Below are 18,069 nucleotides of genomic sequence, written 5' to 3' on the forward strand. Positions count from 1 at the left end.
TCTTTGAACTTAATATGTTTAATCTTTGCTCTAGCTCGGGTGTTGCTAAACTTTTTCTATAAAGGGCCAGATAATAAATGTTTTAGGCTATGCAGCTCTACCTACCATTGTAGTATGAAAACAGTCCTAGACAAAATGCAAATGGATAAGTGTGGCTATATTTCAATAAAACTTAATTTATAAAAATGGGTAGGCTGGATTTGGCTGTAGTTTTTTGATGACTGCGCTAGCTTCTTGAACATATAAGATTCATTTATAAAAACTGCTTTAATGTCGTTATCTAATAAAACTATCTGAGTTAAAATTTTTTGATTGATAATTCTCCTTATTATGGTTATTTTTCCTGCTTCTTGTTGTGATTTCTTTTTCTGGCTGCAAGATATTGTAAATTTTACCATGTTGTGTATTGGATATTTTTGTATTCTTCTAAATATTCTTGAACTTTGTTCTGGAATTTGATTATTTTTCTTGGACACAGGTTGTTCCTTTTAGGTTTTATGTTAAGGTTTAATAGATGGCACTAGAGAGGAGTTTAGTTTAGGGCAAAGATTGCCACTATGACACTTTGGGTTGAATCGTTTTTGTTGTGGAGGCTATCTTGTGCATTGTAGAATGTTTAGAGGCATTATCTCTAGCTTTAATCTACTGATGCTAGCAGTATACCCAGCCAGTTGTGACAAGCAAAATTATCTCCAGACATATGGCCATATATCCACTGAGATGGAAAATTGTCCCTGGTTGGCAATCACTTGTCTAGTGTTAAATCTTTACTATTGAGGTAAACCCCTTTCCTGTAATGTATACCTCCTGTATTATGTTTTCTCCTCTGGCCATTGGGAATAGGCAGTATTCCTAGCATGTGTGAGCCAGAAGTAATTATTTCTCATCTTGGATGCTTTGATGTTTTGGCAATTTTGAATAAAGCTGCCCTAAATTAAATTGACATAGGTTTTCAACTCTTTGGGTAAATACCAAGGAGCTTGATTGCTGGATCCTATGTAAAGAGTTTGTAATTTTTGTAAGAAACCACCAAATTGTCTTCAGTATGACTGTACCATTTTGCTTTTCCAGTGTTAATGAAAGTTCTTGTTACTTCACATCTTTGCCAGCATTAGTGTTTGGATTTTGACCTTTTAATTTTAATGAAGTCTAGGTTATCAATTCTTTTATGAATCTTGCCTTTGGTTTTGTAATCTAAAAAGTCATTGCCTTCATGCATTCAGTGGTACAGAATAGATGCCCTAGAAATAAATCCACAATATATGTTCAATTAATTTGTGAGGTGTGCTCTTGACTGGAATCAAACTTGTGACCCTTTGGCTGATGCTGTAATCACTGAGCCAAACTGTTCCCTCGCTTTTGAAGGACAGTTTTGCTGGTTATAGTGATTTTGGCTGTCAGGTTGTTTTCTTTTAGCACTTTTAGTATATCAGCCTGCCTCCTGGCCTTCAGAGTTTCTAATGAGCTGATAATCCTATTGAGGATCCCTTGTATGTGATGACTGACTTCTTTCTTGCTGCTTTCAAAATTCTTTTGTTTTTTATCTTTTGACAGCTTGATTATAATGTGCCTTGGTATGGGTCTCTTTGATTTCATTCTACTTGGAGTTTATTGCATTATTATATGCATTATAATTTAGAAGCCTGATAGTCATAATTTTGATGTTCAGATTTGTAGTAGTTTCTGGTACATATTCAACTATATACAGATAATCAAGTTTATCTGAGACCTAGATATTTAGGAAAACTTTTAAATGAAATCTTCTTAAAACATTCCTATTCTTGCTCCTATTTTAATTTATCTCTTTTATATGTACCTGGCTATTTTAATTCTGCAAAGTATTTTTTAAGGTAAGTTGAATCAGAATTGTATTGCACTCAGAAACCACCAAATATCCATTATTAGTTTTCTTTGACATGGAGTCTATTTCAGAAACTCTACCAAACTTTGTTTATTAAGAATTATTTTTTATTAAACCTATATAATCTTATTACCCGGTGTCACCCAATAAATTTAGTTTTAAAAAGGAATTATTTTTCCTAGTTTTATTTAGAGCATAGCACGTTGATATCCAGTGTTTTTAATAAATATAAAGATAAAGTGTGTTACCATGCTGCAGTGAATTCTGGAAAAAGGACAAGTATTTGCTATTTTAGTAGCAGGGGTTTTATTGAAAGTAAACATATGGGTACTATTAAGTTTTTTTAATATTGGAAAATTTGCCAAAGGTTATCATTTTATGATTTAGAGCTCTAGAAACTCCCAAACCACAGGATTCTTTCATTCTGATGTTAACTCATTTATTGGTGATAGTTCCCTTTTTTCAAGCAGAGTGTGATATTTGTAGAAGGAGTTGACATGCAAACTTTGGAAGATACCATTTATTCACATAATTGAATATGAGCTGTAGAAATTGACCTCTCTCCTCAGTGTTTTCCACCTTGTTTCTAAGAGTGGTAGACATCAGTTTTGTAGCTTTTTGACAGACAAGCCGTTTAGTTAAAGGCTGTTTGAATATGGTGGCAGTTTTTTTCTCCTATATGGTTATATCTTCTTGGGTGGATTATCTTTGGGCCTTTATTCCATAAACTAAGCAGAGAGCTTCACTAGAAACTAAGTTCCAAATTAGTTTTATATTAACTCTTTAGAAAATGAGGTATGTATTATCATTTCTTTGTATGAGTTACTCTTTCTGATACCACTATTTTGTTAACAATGTGTGAATGGGAACTGGCCAACAGTCTTGCCGTACATTTTGTACTGGTGATTGATTCAATGCTGCTTTTTTCTCGGAGTGTATTTAAGGGGGTAGGGGGAGAGACATTCTGTCCAGTATTGGTCGGTCTCTCTCTCTCTCTCTCTCTCTCTCTCTCTCTCTCTCTCTCTCTCTCTCTCTCTCTCTCTCACACACACACACACACACACACACACACACACACACACACACATTTAATATCGATTTAGTGCTGGACACTGTACGAGGCTCTTGGGGCTATAGCAGTGAATTAGATATAATTTTGCTGTCTACAAGATGCTTATGGCCTAATTGAGGTACGGATAAGTGAGAAAGCGAGTTAATTGCTTAGATAGGCCTATCCACTGAGTTCTGTAGTTGTTGTTAAGGGAAGGAGTTCAAGGTGCTCATGTCTTGGGCCAAAGGCCAGGTAAATCTGAACTTGCCAGTTACATATTTTTCTGGGAGTAGAGTCAACTCTCTCCCCACAAAGCCTTTGTGTAACTGAATGGCTGATTCAGCTGGTGTTAACCCCTGCATGTTGTATTTAAAAAAATGTGAAGAATACAAGTAAGGTTAGCTTTTGCATTCCTCTTCCTGGCTATGTTACTCTTGCCTTTTAATTTTTCTGACCACCTCAAAGAATGTCCTTAACGTTAACTGTTATCAACTAATATTATACAAGTGAAAGGGGAATTTTCTGGCATATTAGCATTTTATCTCTTTCGTTCCTACATATAATATAGTGAGGAAGAACTCCAGGAATAGAAGACAAAGGCAGTTTTATCCCTTATATTCCTCTAATACATTCCTAAAATATATTTAACCTGTAACCTTATTTCTAATCACTCATTATAGTCTCATGAATCAAGTGTAAGGATATATCCTTTTGATGCTGAGATAGAGAACATATTCCCAATGGCTTATTTTCATCTTGGTGGTGGCAAATATTTTAAAATGTGAAGATTTGAGGCTAGTGGTTTTAACTTTTAAAATTTCAAGTTAAATTCATGCTAGTTAACTTATAGCATGAATAGTAAGATAATTTGATTTTCTGATGCCAGTTTTTCTGGTGTTTCCAAGATGATTTATGTCACCACTTGGTGGAGCTCTTTTATAAATTACTGCATTGTATAAAAGCAAGTACAAGTCTTCGCTAATTAGGGTTTATCATTAGGGTAGTTCCAGTGAACTAAACTGGAATGATAGCTTAGAGGTAGCCTCTTCAAATGTTGATTATTGATCTTTATTTAAACTGTAATGCTATATCTAAAATTTAAATATTTTAAATATTTTTCTCAAGAGTATTCCTAATTTATCTCTCTTTATATAAATTTAGTACTTTTTAAAGTTGACTTTTCCTCTTATTTTGTAATTGTAGGTAATTTGGAAAATGTAACTAAGATTAATGAAGAAAATTAAAATCATTTGTAATTCTACCATCTAGAGATAATTAACATTTGCTATATTTTTTGCTTTCCATTTTTAAATTTTTCACAAAATCAGAATAAAAACCAACACAGAACTTTGTATTCTGGTGTTGTTGTTTTTTCTTAAGATATCTTTGGTATTTTTCCATGTTTTAATAATCTTTTAAATGTTTTAAGGGTTTTATATTATACCATGATAGAGTTCTATCTTAATTCATGAAACTATTTTATTTTTACTTTTTAAAATATGTTATTATTGATTTTGATGGGGAGAGGAAGGGAGAGGAATAGGGAGATAGAAACATCGATGAGAGAGGAACATCATCGATCGACTGCCTTCTGCACTCTCCCTATTGGAAATCGAGCCCACAACCCAGGCATGTGCCCTGACCAGGAATCAAACTGGTAACCCCCTTGGTTCCTGAGTCAATGCTCAACCACTGAGCACCACTTAGCTGGGCTAACTATTTTATTTTAAAATATTTAGGCTAAAAAAAATAAAAGAAATAAAATATTTAGGCTATTTCCCCTGTTTTGCTATTATGAGTAATTCTTTGAACATCTGTTACACTAAATTTGACTTAACTCTCCTATTTTCAGTTTATAAGTTTTTTGACATAAACTAAACTCTTAAGGATCTTGTTGCATATAACAAAATGTCCTTCATTGACACTGTTTTGAAGTTTAGTATTTTCTAAGTATGTTTTTTGGAAAGTATTGTTTTTTTTCTTTTGTAAAATACTTTTTCTTGTCCTTTGCTCATTTTCCCCCTCTATGTTTTACTATTTCTTTTTAGTGATTCTTTTGGCTAGGTAAAAACAATGACTTTTCCTCTTCTTTAACAATTTTTAAGGTGCTGTTCTGAGCCCTTTTCATAATTCTCATTTAAGTTTTCAAGAAAACACATCAGTTAAAAATTTTAGTTCTTAAGTTGCCATCAGAAAATATAGCCTGGATCTTGAGAGACCTATTAGGGCTGGCTGGAAAGCAGGATGGGATGTATTAATAATCTATATGAAGGTGATGGGGATACTGTGGAAGTGGATGAAATTGCTAAGGAAAAGAGAAAGGTGGTGGGCAAAAGTCCTTGGAGTTAGGAAACACTGAAAAAGTTGTGAGAGAAAGAAAAGAGAATGAGGATGTTGTAGTATTTTAAAATCTAAGGAAAAAACTTACTGTAAGAGTGTCAGATGCTAACATAGAAGTCCTTTTGGATGAAACCAGAAAAGGTCATTCAACTTAGAAAGACAGAGATATTTTTCTGAAATAACACTTTAAAAAAATGTAAGTATTTTTGGTATAGAAAATTATATTGGTTTATTAGTTTCAGGTGTTAAGATTTGAGCTTTTTATACAATGTGATCATCCTACTAATTTTAGTAATCATCTGTCACTGAGTAAAATTATCACAATATTATTGACTACTAGAGGCCTGGTGCACAAAATTCGTGTACGTGTGTGTCTCCATACTGCCTGTACCCTCTCCAATCTGGTACCCCTCGAGGGATGTCATACTGCCCGTTTAACAGGCAGTCAGACATCCCTCTCACAATCCAGGACTGCTGGCTCCCAACCACTCACCTGCCTGCCTGCCTGATTGCCCCTAACCACTACCCTGCCAGCCTGATCGATGTCTAACTGCTCTCCTGCAGACCTGATTGCCCCTAACTGCCCTCCCCTGCCGGCCATCTTGTGTCCACAAGGAGCGGCCATCTTGTGTGTTGGAGTGATGGTCAATTTGCATATTACTCTTTTATTAGGTAGGATTTTTCTCTTCCCCTTTTCACTCATTCTCCTTGTCCCCTCCCTTCTGGTAAACATCTCTTTGGTCTCTGTTTCTATGTTTTTGTTTTGTTTTGTTTATTCCACATATAAGTGAAACCATATGGTAATTTATCTTTTTCTGCCTTCTTTAGCATAATACCTTCTAGATCTATCTGTGTTGTCGAAAATGTTAAGATTTTAATTGTTTTTTATTGCAGTATAATATTCCATTTTATATATTAAAATCACCTGTGTGGCTTCCATATCTTGGCAATTGTAAGTAATGCTGCAAAGTACATAAGGCTGCATATGTATTTTCAAATTAGTATTCTTGTTTTCTTTGGATATATAACCAAAAGTGGAATTGTTGGGTCATATGGTATATCTGTTTTTAGTTTTTGAGGAATTCTGTAGAGGCTGTACTGGTGTACAGTCTCACCAATAGTGCACAAAGTTTCCTTTTTCTCCATATTTTTGTAACATTTTTTTGTAACACATATTACTTGGTGATTTATTGATAATAACCATTCTGACTGAAGTGAGGTGCTATCTCAGTGTGGTATTGGTTTGCATTCTCCTGATAATAAGTTATGTTGAACATCTTTTCATATGTCTTTTGGCCATCTGTGTCTTTCTTTTATTTTAAATATTTCTTTTATTGATTTCAGAGAGGAAGGGCGAGGTAGAGAGATAGAAACATCAATGATGAGAGAGAATCATTGATTGGCTGCCTCCTGCATGGCCCCCACTGGGGATCAAGCCCGCAACCCAGGCATGTGCCCTTGACGGGAATCGAACCCAGGACTCTTCAGTCCACAGGCTGATGCTCTATGCACTGAGCCAAACCAGCCAGGGCCTGTGTCTTTCTTTAAGGTAATTTTTTTTTTAATGTTCTCTGCCCATTTTTCTATTGGATTGTTTATTTTTTGTTATTAAGTTGTATACATTTTTTATATATTTTGAATATCAACCTCTTATTGGATACTAGAGGCCCGGTGCATGGTTTCATGCATCGGTGGGGTCCCTTGGCATGGCCTGTGGGGATCAGGCTGAAACCGGATCTCCAACATCCCCCAAGAGGTCCCAATTTGCGAGAGGGTGCAGGCCAGGCTGAGGGATCCCACTCGTACACGATCAGGGCCTGGAAGGGACTACAGGAGGGCTCCAGGGCGTGTCCAGCCCATCTCACACAGTCCCGATCGGGCCAGCCAACCAGGGAGGGACCGTGGAGGTTGGACGTCTGGGGAGGGACTGTGGGAGGGCTCCAGGGCATGTCCAGCCCGTCTCACCCAGTCCTGATTGGCTGGATCCCAGCAGCAAGCTAACCTACTGGTCAGAGCTTCTGCCCCCTGGTGGTCAGTGCACATCCTAGCAACTGGTTGAATGGTTGAACCAACAGTTGGACACTTAGCATATTAGGCTTTTATTATATAGGATATCATTTGCAAATGTATTCTCCCATATAGTAGGTTGTCTTTTTATTTTGTTGAAGGTTTCCTTCGATGTGCAAAAGGTTTTTAGTTTGAGATAGTCCTATTTGTTTATTTTTGCTTTTGTTTCCCTTGCTCTAGGGAATGTATCCAAAAAGATATTATTCAGACTGATGTCAAATAGTTTACTTCCCATGTTTTCTTCTAGGAGTTTTATGGTTTCAGTCTTTACATTTAAGTATTTAACCCATTTTGAGTTTATTTTTTGTATATGGTGTAAGACAGTGGTCTAGTTCTTTCTTTTTGTTGTTGTTGCATACTGGTATATCTGTCTAGTTTTTCCAGCATCACTAGTTGAAGAGATTGTTGATACTTCAGTGTATATTTTTACCTCCTTTTTCATAGATTAGTTGAAAAACTAATATAAGCAAGGGTTTATTTCTGGGCTCTCTGTTCTGTCTTTTGATCTAAGTGCCTGTTTTGTGCCAGTACCATGTTATTTTAATTATAACTTTATAATATAGTTTGGGATCAAGGAGTGTGATACGTTCAATTTTGTCCTTCTTTCTCAAGATTGCTTTGGCTATTCAGGATCTTTTGTGGTTCCATATAAATTTTAGGAGTAGTTCTAGTTCTGAGAAGAATGACATTGGTATTTTGATAGGAATTGCATTGAATCTATAAATTTATTTGGATAGTATGGACATTTTAACATATTAATCCTACCCTGGTTGGTTTTCTCAGTGGTTAGAGTGTCGGCCCATGGACCGAAGGGTCTGGGTTTGATTCCTGGTCAAGAGCATGTACCTGGGTTGCAGGCCTGATCCTGGCCGGGGTTTGGGAGTATGTATGAGGCAACTGATCAATGTGTGTGTGTGTGTGTCTCTCTCCCCCCTCCCTTCCTTCCACTCTCTCTAAAAATCAGTGGAAAAACAAATCCTCAAATGAGGATTAACCAACAATATTTATCATTCCAACCCATGAGTATGGTATAGCCTTCTATTCATTCGTGTCTTTTTCAGTTTCTCTCTTCAGTGACTTACAGTTTTCAGAGTACAGTCTTTCATCTCCTTAGTTAAGTTTAATCCTAGGTATTTTATTCTTTTTGATGTAATCATATATGCGATTATTTATTTTTTCTCCTGTTCATTACTAATGTATAGGAATGTGACTGATTTCTGAATATTAATTTTGTATCCGGCTACTTTACTGAATTCTTTTGTTAATTCTGTCAATTTTTGATATATTCTTTTGGTTTTCTATATATAGTATCATTTATCTGTAAATAGTGACAGTTTTATTCTTTCTTTCCTATGAAAGACAGAGATCTTTGAAAGCTGAGAGAATAGTCTTAGTAGAATAGTGCTTGTATAGTGAAAGTATGTGTTCAGTGAATGCAATATGTGTGAATTGTGAGAGTATATGTGGTGAGTGTGAGTAATGTGAATAGTGAAAAGTTTGTGTAGTGAGGACATTAGCTTGATAATGTCCAGGGATAGAGGATAGGTTATTTTTTTTAAGGCGATGCAAGCTTATTTGTGATGAAAGGGAAAGAAGTTTAGGAAGAAAACTGTTGGAGAAATTACAAAAGACAGAGAGAGAGAGAGGAATTAATAAACTAAGTCTTAAAGGAGATGAGAGGCATTGTGGGAGGTAGGCAGGGATTAGAATTGTTAATTTGAGAGTGGGAGAAAATGTCTATTTGCCAAAGTCAGAAGACAAGAGAAACTTAGGTTGAAGAAGTTTTGAGGAAGACTGGAAGATAGGGTAATTAGAAATTATTTGATGTGGAGAAAAATGTTGTGGTTGTAGGTATTGTGATTCTTTAACCTTCTCAATATAGTAAAAGTCAAGAGTACAGAATAGTATAGCAATTGAATACTATTAATTGAATCTTGGTGGGTAATGAGATTAAGTATTTCAGTAGTGAAAATGTTAGGAACATCGTGTAGCAATGTGATGAGGAACTATCTTTAAAAAATGGAACAATAAACTTTCTAGTCTAGTTTCTTAATCTGAACAATGAGAAATGAATCAAACGACCTTTCAGATTGAAAATTTTTGAATAAAGTGAACTAAAAAAGAACAAAACATTTAAAGCTACATTGTAAGTGAAAGAAAGACAAGTAGGCCAATGGAACAGAACAGAGAATCCAGAAATAGAGTTTAGACATTTATATAGTAAGTCTTTGCACACAGAGGGGCAAAAGTAATTCAACAAAGGAAGGATATTCCTTTCAGCAAATGATGCTGGAGCAGTTGGACATTTATAGGCAGAAAATGAACTTTGATCCCTGCCCCGCACCATTTATAAAAATTAGCTCAAATGAATCATAGACCTAAACTTGTACAAGGTGACATAGGAGAAAAATCTTTGTGACCTGGGATTACACGGAGATTTCATAGATAACATAACTGTAAGCATGATCCATAAAAGAAGTTAATAAATAGAGCTTCATCAGAATTAAAAACTTATACTCTTTGCAATATCCTGGTTAGGAAAATGAAAAGGTGAGTTTGAGTGAAAATTTTGGCAAAACACATATCTGTTAAAGGATTTAAGTCTAGAACATATAAATAAATAACTCTTACAATGTATTAAGACAAATTGAATAGAAAATTGGCAAAAGCTTTAAAAAGACCTTTCACCAAAGAAGTGATATGGATGTTTAGTAAGATCTGTAAAGTGCTCAATGTCCTTGGTCCTTGGGAAAGTATACCAAAAGAAACGAAAATGTACATCTACTTTAAGACCTGTAGTTTGCTATTTAAGGTTAGTGGCCTTATTTATGACAGTGTATTAAACTGTTGGAATGGATAAACAAATTGTGGCATATTCATACAATGGAGTGCTACTCAGCAATTTAAATGAATAAATGCTAATAGGTACAACGATATGGATGAGTTTTAAGCGGCATTATTCTGAATGAAAGAAGCCAGACAAAAAAGGCTATAAACTATATAAGTCATTTGTATGACATTCTGGGAAAGGAATTAAAATCAGGTCAATGGTTGCCAGGGATTAAGGGTAAAAAAATTCTTTTTTCTTAAAGTAAAATGAAACAAAACTATAAAATTCTAGTATTCCAAGGATGGATATTTATTGTATAGAGAAGGCAAGAAGGTCAGATAGTGGATAGTGTTGAGACAGAGATAGTGTAGTGCAATGAGTGCTCGATTCACTGAAAATAGTTTTGCTGCTGATGATAGTTAACTGATTCAGTGGGTACTATGCCAGGTACCATGCTGATTACTTAAGAGCATCCTCACTGTTAATTTTCACTGTGACTCTATGATTAGACACTATTAATAACATCCTCACTTTAGTAGAAACTGAGGTTTGATTAGATTTAAGCTAGGCACCCACAGTTACACTCCTAGAGTATGTATGCCAACTATTGAACTTAAATAGATTGTAAGATAGTTTGTTTTTGTTTCTGTGAGTTCCATCACTATGTGCCCAAAGTCATAACTATGATAGTTACATAATGAATATTTCACTTAAAAATATATTTTTATTATTTTCAAAGAAGGAGAGGGAGATAGAAACATCAATGATGAGAGAGAATCATTGATCGGCTGCCTCCTGCACGCCCACACTAGGATTGAGCCCACAACCCAGGCATGTGTCTGGGTCAGGAATTGAACCGTGATCTCCTGGTTCATAGGTTGACACTCAACCACTGAGCCACCCTGGTTGGGCCATAATGAATATTTTTTGAAAAATTATTAGAGATCTAAAGTTTTGGAAGATATAAAAAAACAAATTAGAAGGTGCAAAGAAACATGTATGAAGATAAATATATAATTTTTAAATGATTGTGAATTTGGTGGTTATACTGATCATTTTTGTTTAGGCATTTATTATATCAAATGACTGTTAAATTGTTTTTGGTGTGTCCTAATAAAATCTGCTGTTTTAAAAAGTGAGAAAATTATTTTTTTTTTTTTTTTTTTTATTGCTTAAAGTATTACAAAGGGTATTACATATGTGTCCATTTTATCCCCCCGCCCTAGACAATCCCCTAGCCTCTCCTATCCCCCAATGTCTTATGTCCACTGGTTATGCTTCTATGCATGCATACAAGTCCTTTAGTTGATCTCTTACCCCCCTACCTCCTGCCCCGCAACCCTCCCCGGCCTTCCTGCTGCAGTTTGACAATCTGTTTGAGGCAGCTCTGCCTCTGTATCTATTATTGTTCAAAAGTTTATAATGGTCTCTATTATCCATGAATGAGTGAGATCATGTGGTATTTTTCCTTCATTGACTGGCTTATTTCACTTAGCATAATGCTCTCCAGTTCCATCCATGACGTTGCAAATGGTAAGAGTTCCTTCCTTTTTAGAGCAGCATAGTATTCCATCGTGTAGATGTACCACAGTTTTCTAATCCATTCATCTACTGATGGGCACTTAGGCTGTTTCCAGATCTTAGCTATGGTGAATTGTGCTGCTATGAACATAGGGGTGCATATATCCTTTCTGATTGGTGTTTCTGGTTTCTTGGGATATATTCCTAGAAGTGGGATCACAGGGTCAAATGGGAGTTCCATTTTCAGTTTTTTAAGGAAACTCCATACTGTCTTCCATAGTGGCTGCACCAGTCTGCATTCCCACCAGCAGTGCACAAGTGTTCCTTTTTCTCCACATCCTCTCCAGCACTTGTCGTTTGTTGATTTGTTGATGATAGCCAGTCTGACAGGTGTGAGATGGTACCTCATTGTTGTTTTGATTTGCATCTCTCGGATGATTAGTGACTTTGAGCATGTTTTCATATGTCTCTTGGCTTTCTGAATGTCCTCTTTTGAAAGGTGTCTATTTAGGTCCTTTGCCCATTTTTTGATTGGATTGTTTATCTTCCTTTTGTTAAGTTGTATGAGTTCCCTATAAATTTTGGAGATTAGGCCCTTATCGGATATGACATTGGCAAATATGTTTTCCCACACAGTGGGTTTTCTCGTTGTTTTGTTGATGGTTTCTTTTGCTGTGCAGAAGCTTTTTATTTTGATGTAGTCCCATTTGTTCATTTTCTCTTTCGTTTCAAGTGCCCTAGGAGCTGTATCAGTGAAGAAATTGCTTCGGCATATGTCTGAGATTTTGTTGCCTTTGGATTCTTCTAGAATTTTTATAGTTTCCTGTCGTACATTTAAGTCCTTTATCCATTTTGAGTTTATTTTTGTGTATGGTGTAAGTTGGTGGTCTAGTTTCATTTTCTTGCATATATCTGTCCAATTTTCCCAGCACCATTTATTGAAGAGACTATCTTGGCTCCATTGTATGTTCTTGCCTCCTTTGTCAAATATTAATTGAGCATATTGGTTCGGGCCGATTTCTGGGCTCTCTATTCTATTCCATTGATCTATATGCCTATTCTTGTGCCAGTACCAGGCAGTTTTGAGAACAGTGGCTTTGTAATACATCTTGATATCTGGTATTGAGATCCCACCTACTTTGGTCTTTTTCAGGATTGCTGCAGCTATTCGAGGTCTTTTTTTATTCCAGATGAATTTTTGGAGAGTTCGTTCTAGATCTCTGAAGTATGCCGTTGGTATTTTAATGGGAAGTGCGTTGAATTTATAGATTGCTTTGGGTAGTATGGACATTTTAATGATGTTGATTCTACCAATCCATGAACACGGTATGTTCTTCCATCTGTTTATGTCTTCCTCTATATCTTTTTTCAACGTCCTGTAGTTTTCTGAGTAGAGGTCTTTTACCTCTTTAGTTAAGTTTATTCCTAGGTAGCTTAATTTTTTTGGTGCGATGGTAAACGGGATTGTTTTTATAATCTCTCTTTCTGAAAGTTCACTATTGGTGTATAGAAATGCCTCGGATTTCTTGGGGTTAATTTTGTATCCTGCTACCTTGCCAAATTCATGTATTAAGTCCAGTAGCTTTTTGATGGAGTCTCTAGGGTTTTGTATGTATAATATCATGTCGTCTGCAAATAAGGACAGTTTTACTTCCTCTTTTCCAATTTGGATTCCTTTTATTTCTTCTTCTTGCCGAATTGCAATGGCTAACACTTCCAGTACTATGTTGAACAGGAGTGGTGAGAGGGGGCATCCCTGTCTTGTTCCTGTTCTTAGGGGAAATGGTGTTAGTTTTTGTCCATTGAGTATGATGTTGGCTGTGGGCCTGTCATATATGGCTTTTATTATGTTGAGGTATGATCCTTCTACTCCCACCTTGCTGAGAGCTTTTATCAAAAATGGGTGTTGAATTTTGTCGAATGCTTTTTCTGCATCAATTGATATGACCATGTGGTTTTTTTCTTTCAATTTGTTTATGTGATGTATCACGTTTATTGATTTGCGGATATTGTACCATCCTTGCATCCCTGGGATAAATCCTACTTGGTCATGGTGTATGATCTTTCTGATGTACTGCTGGATCCGATTTGCTAAGATTTTGTTGAGGATTTTGGCATCTATGTTCATGAGGGATATTGGCCTGTAATTCTCTTTCATTGTGTTGTCTTTACCTGGTTTTGGTATTAGGGTGATGCTGGCTTCATAGAATGAGCTTGGAAGTGTTCCTTCCTCTTGAATTTTTTGTAGTAGTCTGAGGAGGATAGGTTTTAGTTCTTCCTTGAATGTTTGGTAAAACTCCCCTGTGAAGCCGTCTGGTCCTGGGCTTTTGTTTGCTGGAAGCTTTTTGATGACTGCTTCAATTTCTTCCATAGTTATTGGCCTGTTGAGATTTTTAGATTCTTCCTGATTGAGTTTTGGAATGTTGTATTTTTCTAGGAATTTGTCCATTTCCTCCAGGTTGTCTAGTTTGTTGGAGTAGAGCTGTCCATAGTATTTTTAACAATCATTTGTATTTCTGTGGGGTCTGTTGTTATTTCGCCTCTATCGTTTCTGATTTTGTTTATTTGGGTCCTCTCTCTTTGCTTCTTGGTGAGTCTGGCTAGAGGTTTGTCAATCTTGTTTATCCTTTCAAAGAACCAGCTCTTGGTTTCATTGATTTTCTGTATTGTTTTTTTGGTCTCTATGTCATTTATTTCTGCTCTAATCTTTATTATCTCCTTCCTTCTGCTCACTCTGGGGTTTTCTTGTTGCTCTCTTTCTAATTCTTTGAGTTGTAGAGTTAGATGATTTACTACCATTTTTTCTTGTTTGTTGAGATAGGCCTGTAGAGCTATAAACTTCCCTCTCAGGACTGCTTTCATTGTGTCCCATAGGTTTTGGATTGTTGTGTTTTCATTGTCATTAGTTTCCAGGATGTTTCGAATTTCTTCTTTGATTTCATTGGTAACCCAATCAATATTTAATAGCATGCTATTCAGCTTCCAGGTGTTTGAGTATTTTGGGTTGTTTTTATTGTAGTTTATTTCTAATATTATGCCATCGTGGTCTGCGAAGACGCTTTTTATGATTTCAATTTTCTTGAATTTGGGGATACTTTGCTTGTGACCCAATATATGGTCTATTTTTGAATATGTCTTATGAGCATTTGAGTAGAATGTATATTCCCTGGCTTTCGGGTGAAGTGTTCTGAAGATGTCTATTAAGTCCATCTGATCTAGTGAGTCATTTAGGATTGCTATATCTTTGCTGATTATTTGTCTAGAGGACTTATCCAGTGCTGTCAGTGGTGTATTAAAGTCCCCTACTATGATTGTATTGTTGTCGATGTCTCCTTTGATATCTTCCAGGAGTTTTTTTATGAATTTGGGTGCTCCTGCATTGGGTGCATATATGTTTACCAGGATTATATCTTCTTGTTGTATTGCTCCCTTTAGTATTATGAAGTGGCCTTCCTTATCTCTTGTTATGGCCTTCACTTTGAGGTCTATTTTGTCCAATATAAGTATTGCTACCCCAGCTTTCTTTTCCTTTCCATTTGCCTGAAAGATATTTTTCCATCCTTTCACTTTCAGTCTGTGTGAGTCCCTTCTAATGAGGTGGGTTTCTTGTAGACAGCAGATGTATGGGTCATGTTTTTTTTATCCATTCAGCCACTCGATGTCTTTTGTTTGGAGCATTTAGTCCGTTTACGTTTAAAGTTATTATTGAAAGGTACTTGTTTGTAGGCATTTCTGTTTTTGTGTGGCTGTTTTCTTTCTGAGCTTTTCATTTCTTATTTTTATACCAGTCCCTTTAGCATTCCTTGCATTGCTGGCTTGGTGGTGATAAACTCCCTTAGCCTTTTTTTGTCTGTGAAGCTTCTTATTTCCCCTTCAAGTTTGAATGATAGCCTTGCTGGATAGAGTATTCTTGGATTCAGTCCTTTGCTTTGCATCACTTTGTAAATTTCCGTCCATTCTTTTATGGCCTGATGTGTTTCTGTTGAGAAATCATTTGACAATCTAATGGGAGATCCCTTGTATGTAACTTTCCGTCTCTCTCTTGCAGCCTGTAAGATTCTCTCTTTGTCCTGAACATTTGCCATGGTAATTATGATGTGTCTTGGTGTGGGTCTTTTTGGGTTCACCTTGTTTGGGACTCTCTGGGCTTGTGTGACTATTTTCTTCCCCACCTCAGGGAAGTTTTCTGATATTATTTCTTCTAATAGGTTTTCTAATCCTTGTTCATCCTTCTGTTGTTCTGGTACCCCTATTATTCGTATGTTGTTTCGTTTCATGTTGTCCCAAAGCTCCCTTAGGCTCTCCTCCTGTCTTTTAATTTTTTTCTCCAATTGCAGTACATTTTGGGTGTGTTTTGCTTCCTTGTCTTCTAAATCACTAATTCGGTCCTCCGCTTCTCCTAGTCTACTGTTGATACTTTCAATGGAGTTTTTCATTGCAGCTATATCACTCTTCATATCTTCTTGGGTCTTACTTAAGTTGTTGATTTTTTCATCTGTTTCTTCTAGCTTCTTCCATATGTTATCGATTTTTTCATCTGTTTCTTCTAGCTTCTTCCATATGTTATCGATTTTTTCATCTGTTTCTTCTTGCTTCTTGCTGAGGTTGTCGATTTTTTCCTCCATCCGGTTTATGCACTCTAGGACCCTTATTCTGAATTCTTTTTCTGTCATGTTGCATGCCTCTGTATTACTTAGCTGCTTTTCTGGAGAGTCCTCCTTCTCTTTCCTTTGGGGGTTTCTTTGTCTACCCATGTTTGATCTCACTGACATATCTAGACGTTGAGTCGTTCAGTGGCTGCTCCCTTGGTGGCAGTGACTCCTTGGTCTGCGGTTCCTCTTCGGGCGGTTGTGGTAGCAGCTGCTCTTCAGTTGGCAGCAACTCCTCTGGTGGGTGCTGTTCACAGCTGTGGTGGCTCTTCTGGCTGGTGGGGCGAGGTTTCACGTACAGCTGCTGTTCCTCAGCAGAGGGTGTGGTGCTCAGGAGGTTGCTGTTGCTTGGATCTGCTGTGTTGATTTAAAGGCACAAAATACAACACAACAAGGCACCACGTACCAGGCACTATACACAAATATATTCACGATATTAATAACCCCAAATAAAGGTGAGCACCTGAATTAAGAGAATTAGGGGATAAGGAAAAGGAAGAGAAAAAGAGAAAAGAGAAAAAAGAAAAGAAAATTAGGGACCAAAAAAAGGAGTGCAAAAATGAAAGTGGGAAAAAGGAGGGGGGAAAGTAAAAGCGAGAAAAGAAAGGAAAAGAAAAAAAAAAAGAGCGAAAAGAGAGAATGAAGTGGAAGAGGGGAAGAGACTTTTTATATGAGGAGAATACTCCTATAGAACAGCCATTAATCCCAACAAATTCCAGCAACAGCTCCCTGGAGATAAATGCAAACTAGAAACAACCAATAATATAACGATGAAAATAGAATGGAGAACACTAATCCCAAAATAAAATAAAGAGAAAATAAAATGGCACTTTAAAAAAAAATGGTAAAATGGTAGCAGTAATAATACTGGTTAAAATAAGAAGGTAGTAATTAAAAGGGTAAAATCAGGTGATGGAAAAAAGAAGAGAGAAAAAAAAAAAAGAAGAGGAAAAGAAAAAAAAGAAAAAAAAAGAAAAAAATTGGTTTCTTAGTTAAAAGGTGAAAAAAAAAAAAATATTGCAGTAGTGAAGGTCCTTCGGTTCTTCTATTCTTCAGTGTGGCTCGCCTTAGACCTGCCAGGTATTCAGGAGAGTGTTGAGTTTCCCTGCGATACACTGTTCCTCTGTGTTGTAAACCACAGTCCTTATTTTAAAGCAAGCCGCATTTGTTTCCCAGACTGCCTTATTTTGTGTTTAGCAAAGAGTCAGTTTGTGGGTCAGCCTCTGGGTGGCAGTGATCTGGGGTTGGCCTCTGAGGCTACAGGGCCTCTCTGTCCAGTGGAAGTTCACTGCCCAGAGCTGGCTGCGTAAGAGTTACCAGTGCTGTGTTGTTGCTGGGATTGAAAATCCCTCTATAGGCCAGACCCTGTTAACTCCCAGGGACTGATCAGGTTATTTTAATCCTTGATCTCCTACAGGGTGGAATCTGGGTGTGGCTGTGCTCCTTGCCTGGGGGCTGGGGGGAGGAGTCTCACTCTCCGGAGAGAATGGCTGCCTCAGACGTGGGCTCAGGGGTGTCTCAGCACTCAATTCGCTGTCACCTCTCCCGGCCCCCCTTCTTTCCTCAGTCTCTCCCCAGATTCCACTCCTCCGCACACTCTCCCTCTCTTCAGCACAGGTGAGTGTCTGTATCCGAAATGTCCCATGAACAGGGTTCAGTGAAAACAAACAAACAAACGCCGGCCGCGGAAACGGGGAAGGCTTGGTTTCTGTAAGCTTCTTCTCTTACCGGGACTGCATGGTCTGATCAG

At 36.9% G+C, this 18,069-nt stretch overlaps 1 protein-coding gene across 5 annotated transcripts in view; it reads left to right on the forward strand.

The window, feature by feature from the left end:
* RB1 (RB transcriptional corepressor 1) overlaps nucleotides 1-18,069 on the forward strand; it is a 212,686-nt gene that overhangs the window by 15,047 nt on the left and 179,570 nt on the right. Inside the window, exon 1 of one of the 5 annotated variants that reach the window (XM_036299825.1) lies at nucleotides 12,955-12,996. The exons of the other annotated variants lie outside the window; for them this stretch is intronic. Within the exon in view, the coding sequence (XP_036155718.1) occupies nucleotides 12,988-12,996 (9 nt within the window). The 5' untranslated portion in view covers nucleotides 12,955-12,987. Of the gene's footprint in view, nucleotides 1-12,954; nucleotides 12,997-18,069 lie in introns of those variants that run through there. 5 annotated transcript variants of the gene reach the window in all.

This window comes from Myotis myotis, unplaced genomic scaffold, assembly GCF_014108235.1.
Source record: "Myotis myotis isolate mMyoMyo1 unplaced genomic scaffold, mMyoMyo1.p scaffold_m19_p_3, whole genome shotgun sequence".
Taxonomy (NCBI): Eukaryota; Metazoa; Chordata; class Mammalia; order Chiroptera; family Vespertilionidae; genus Myotis; species Myotis myotis.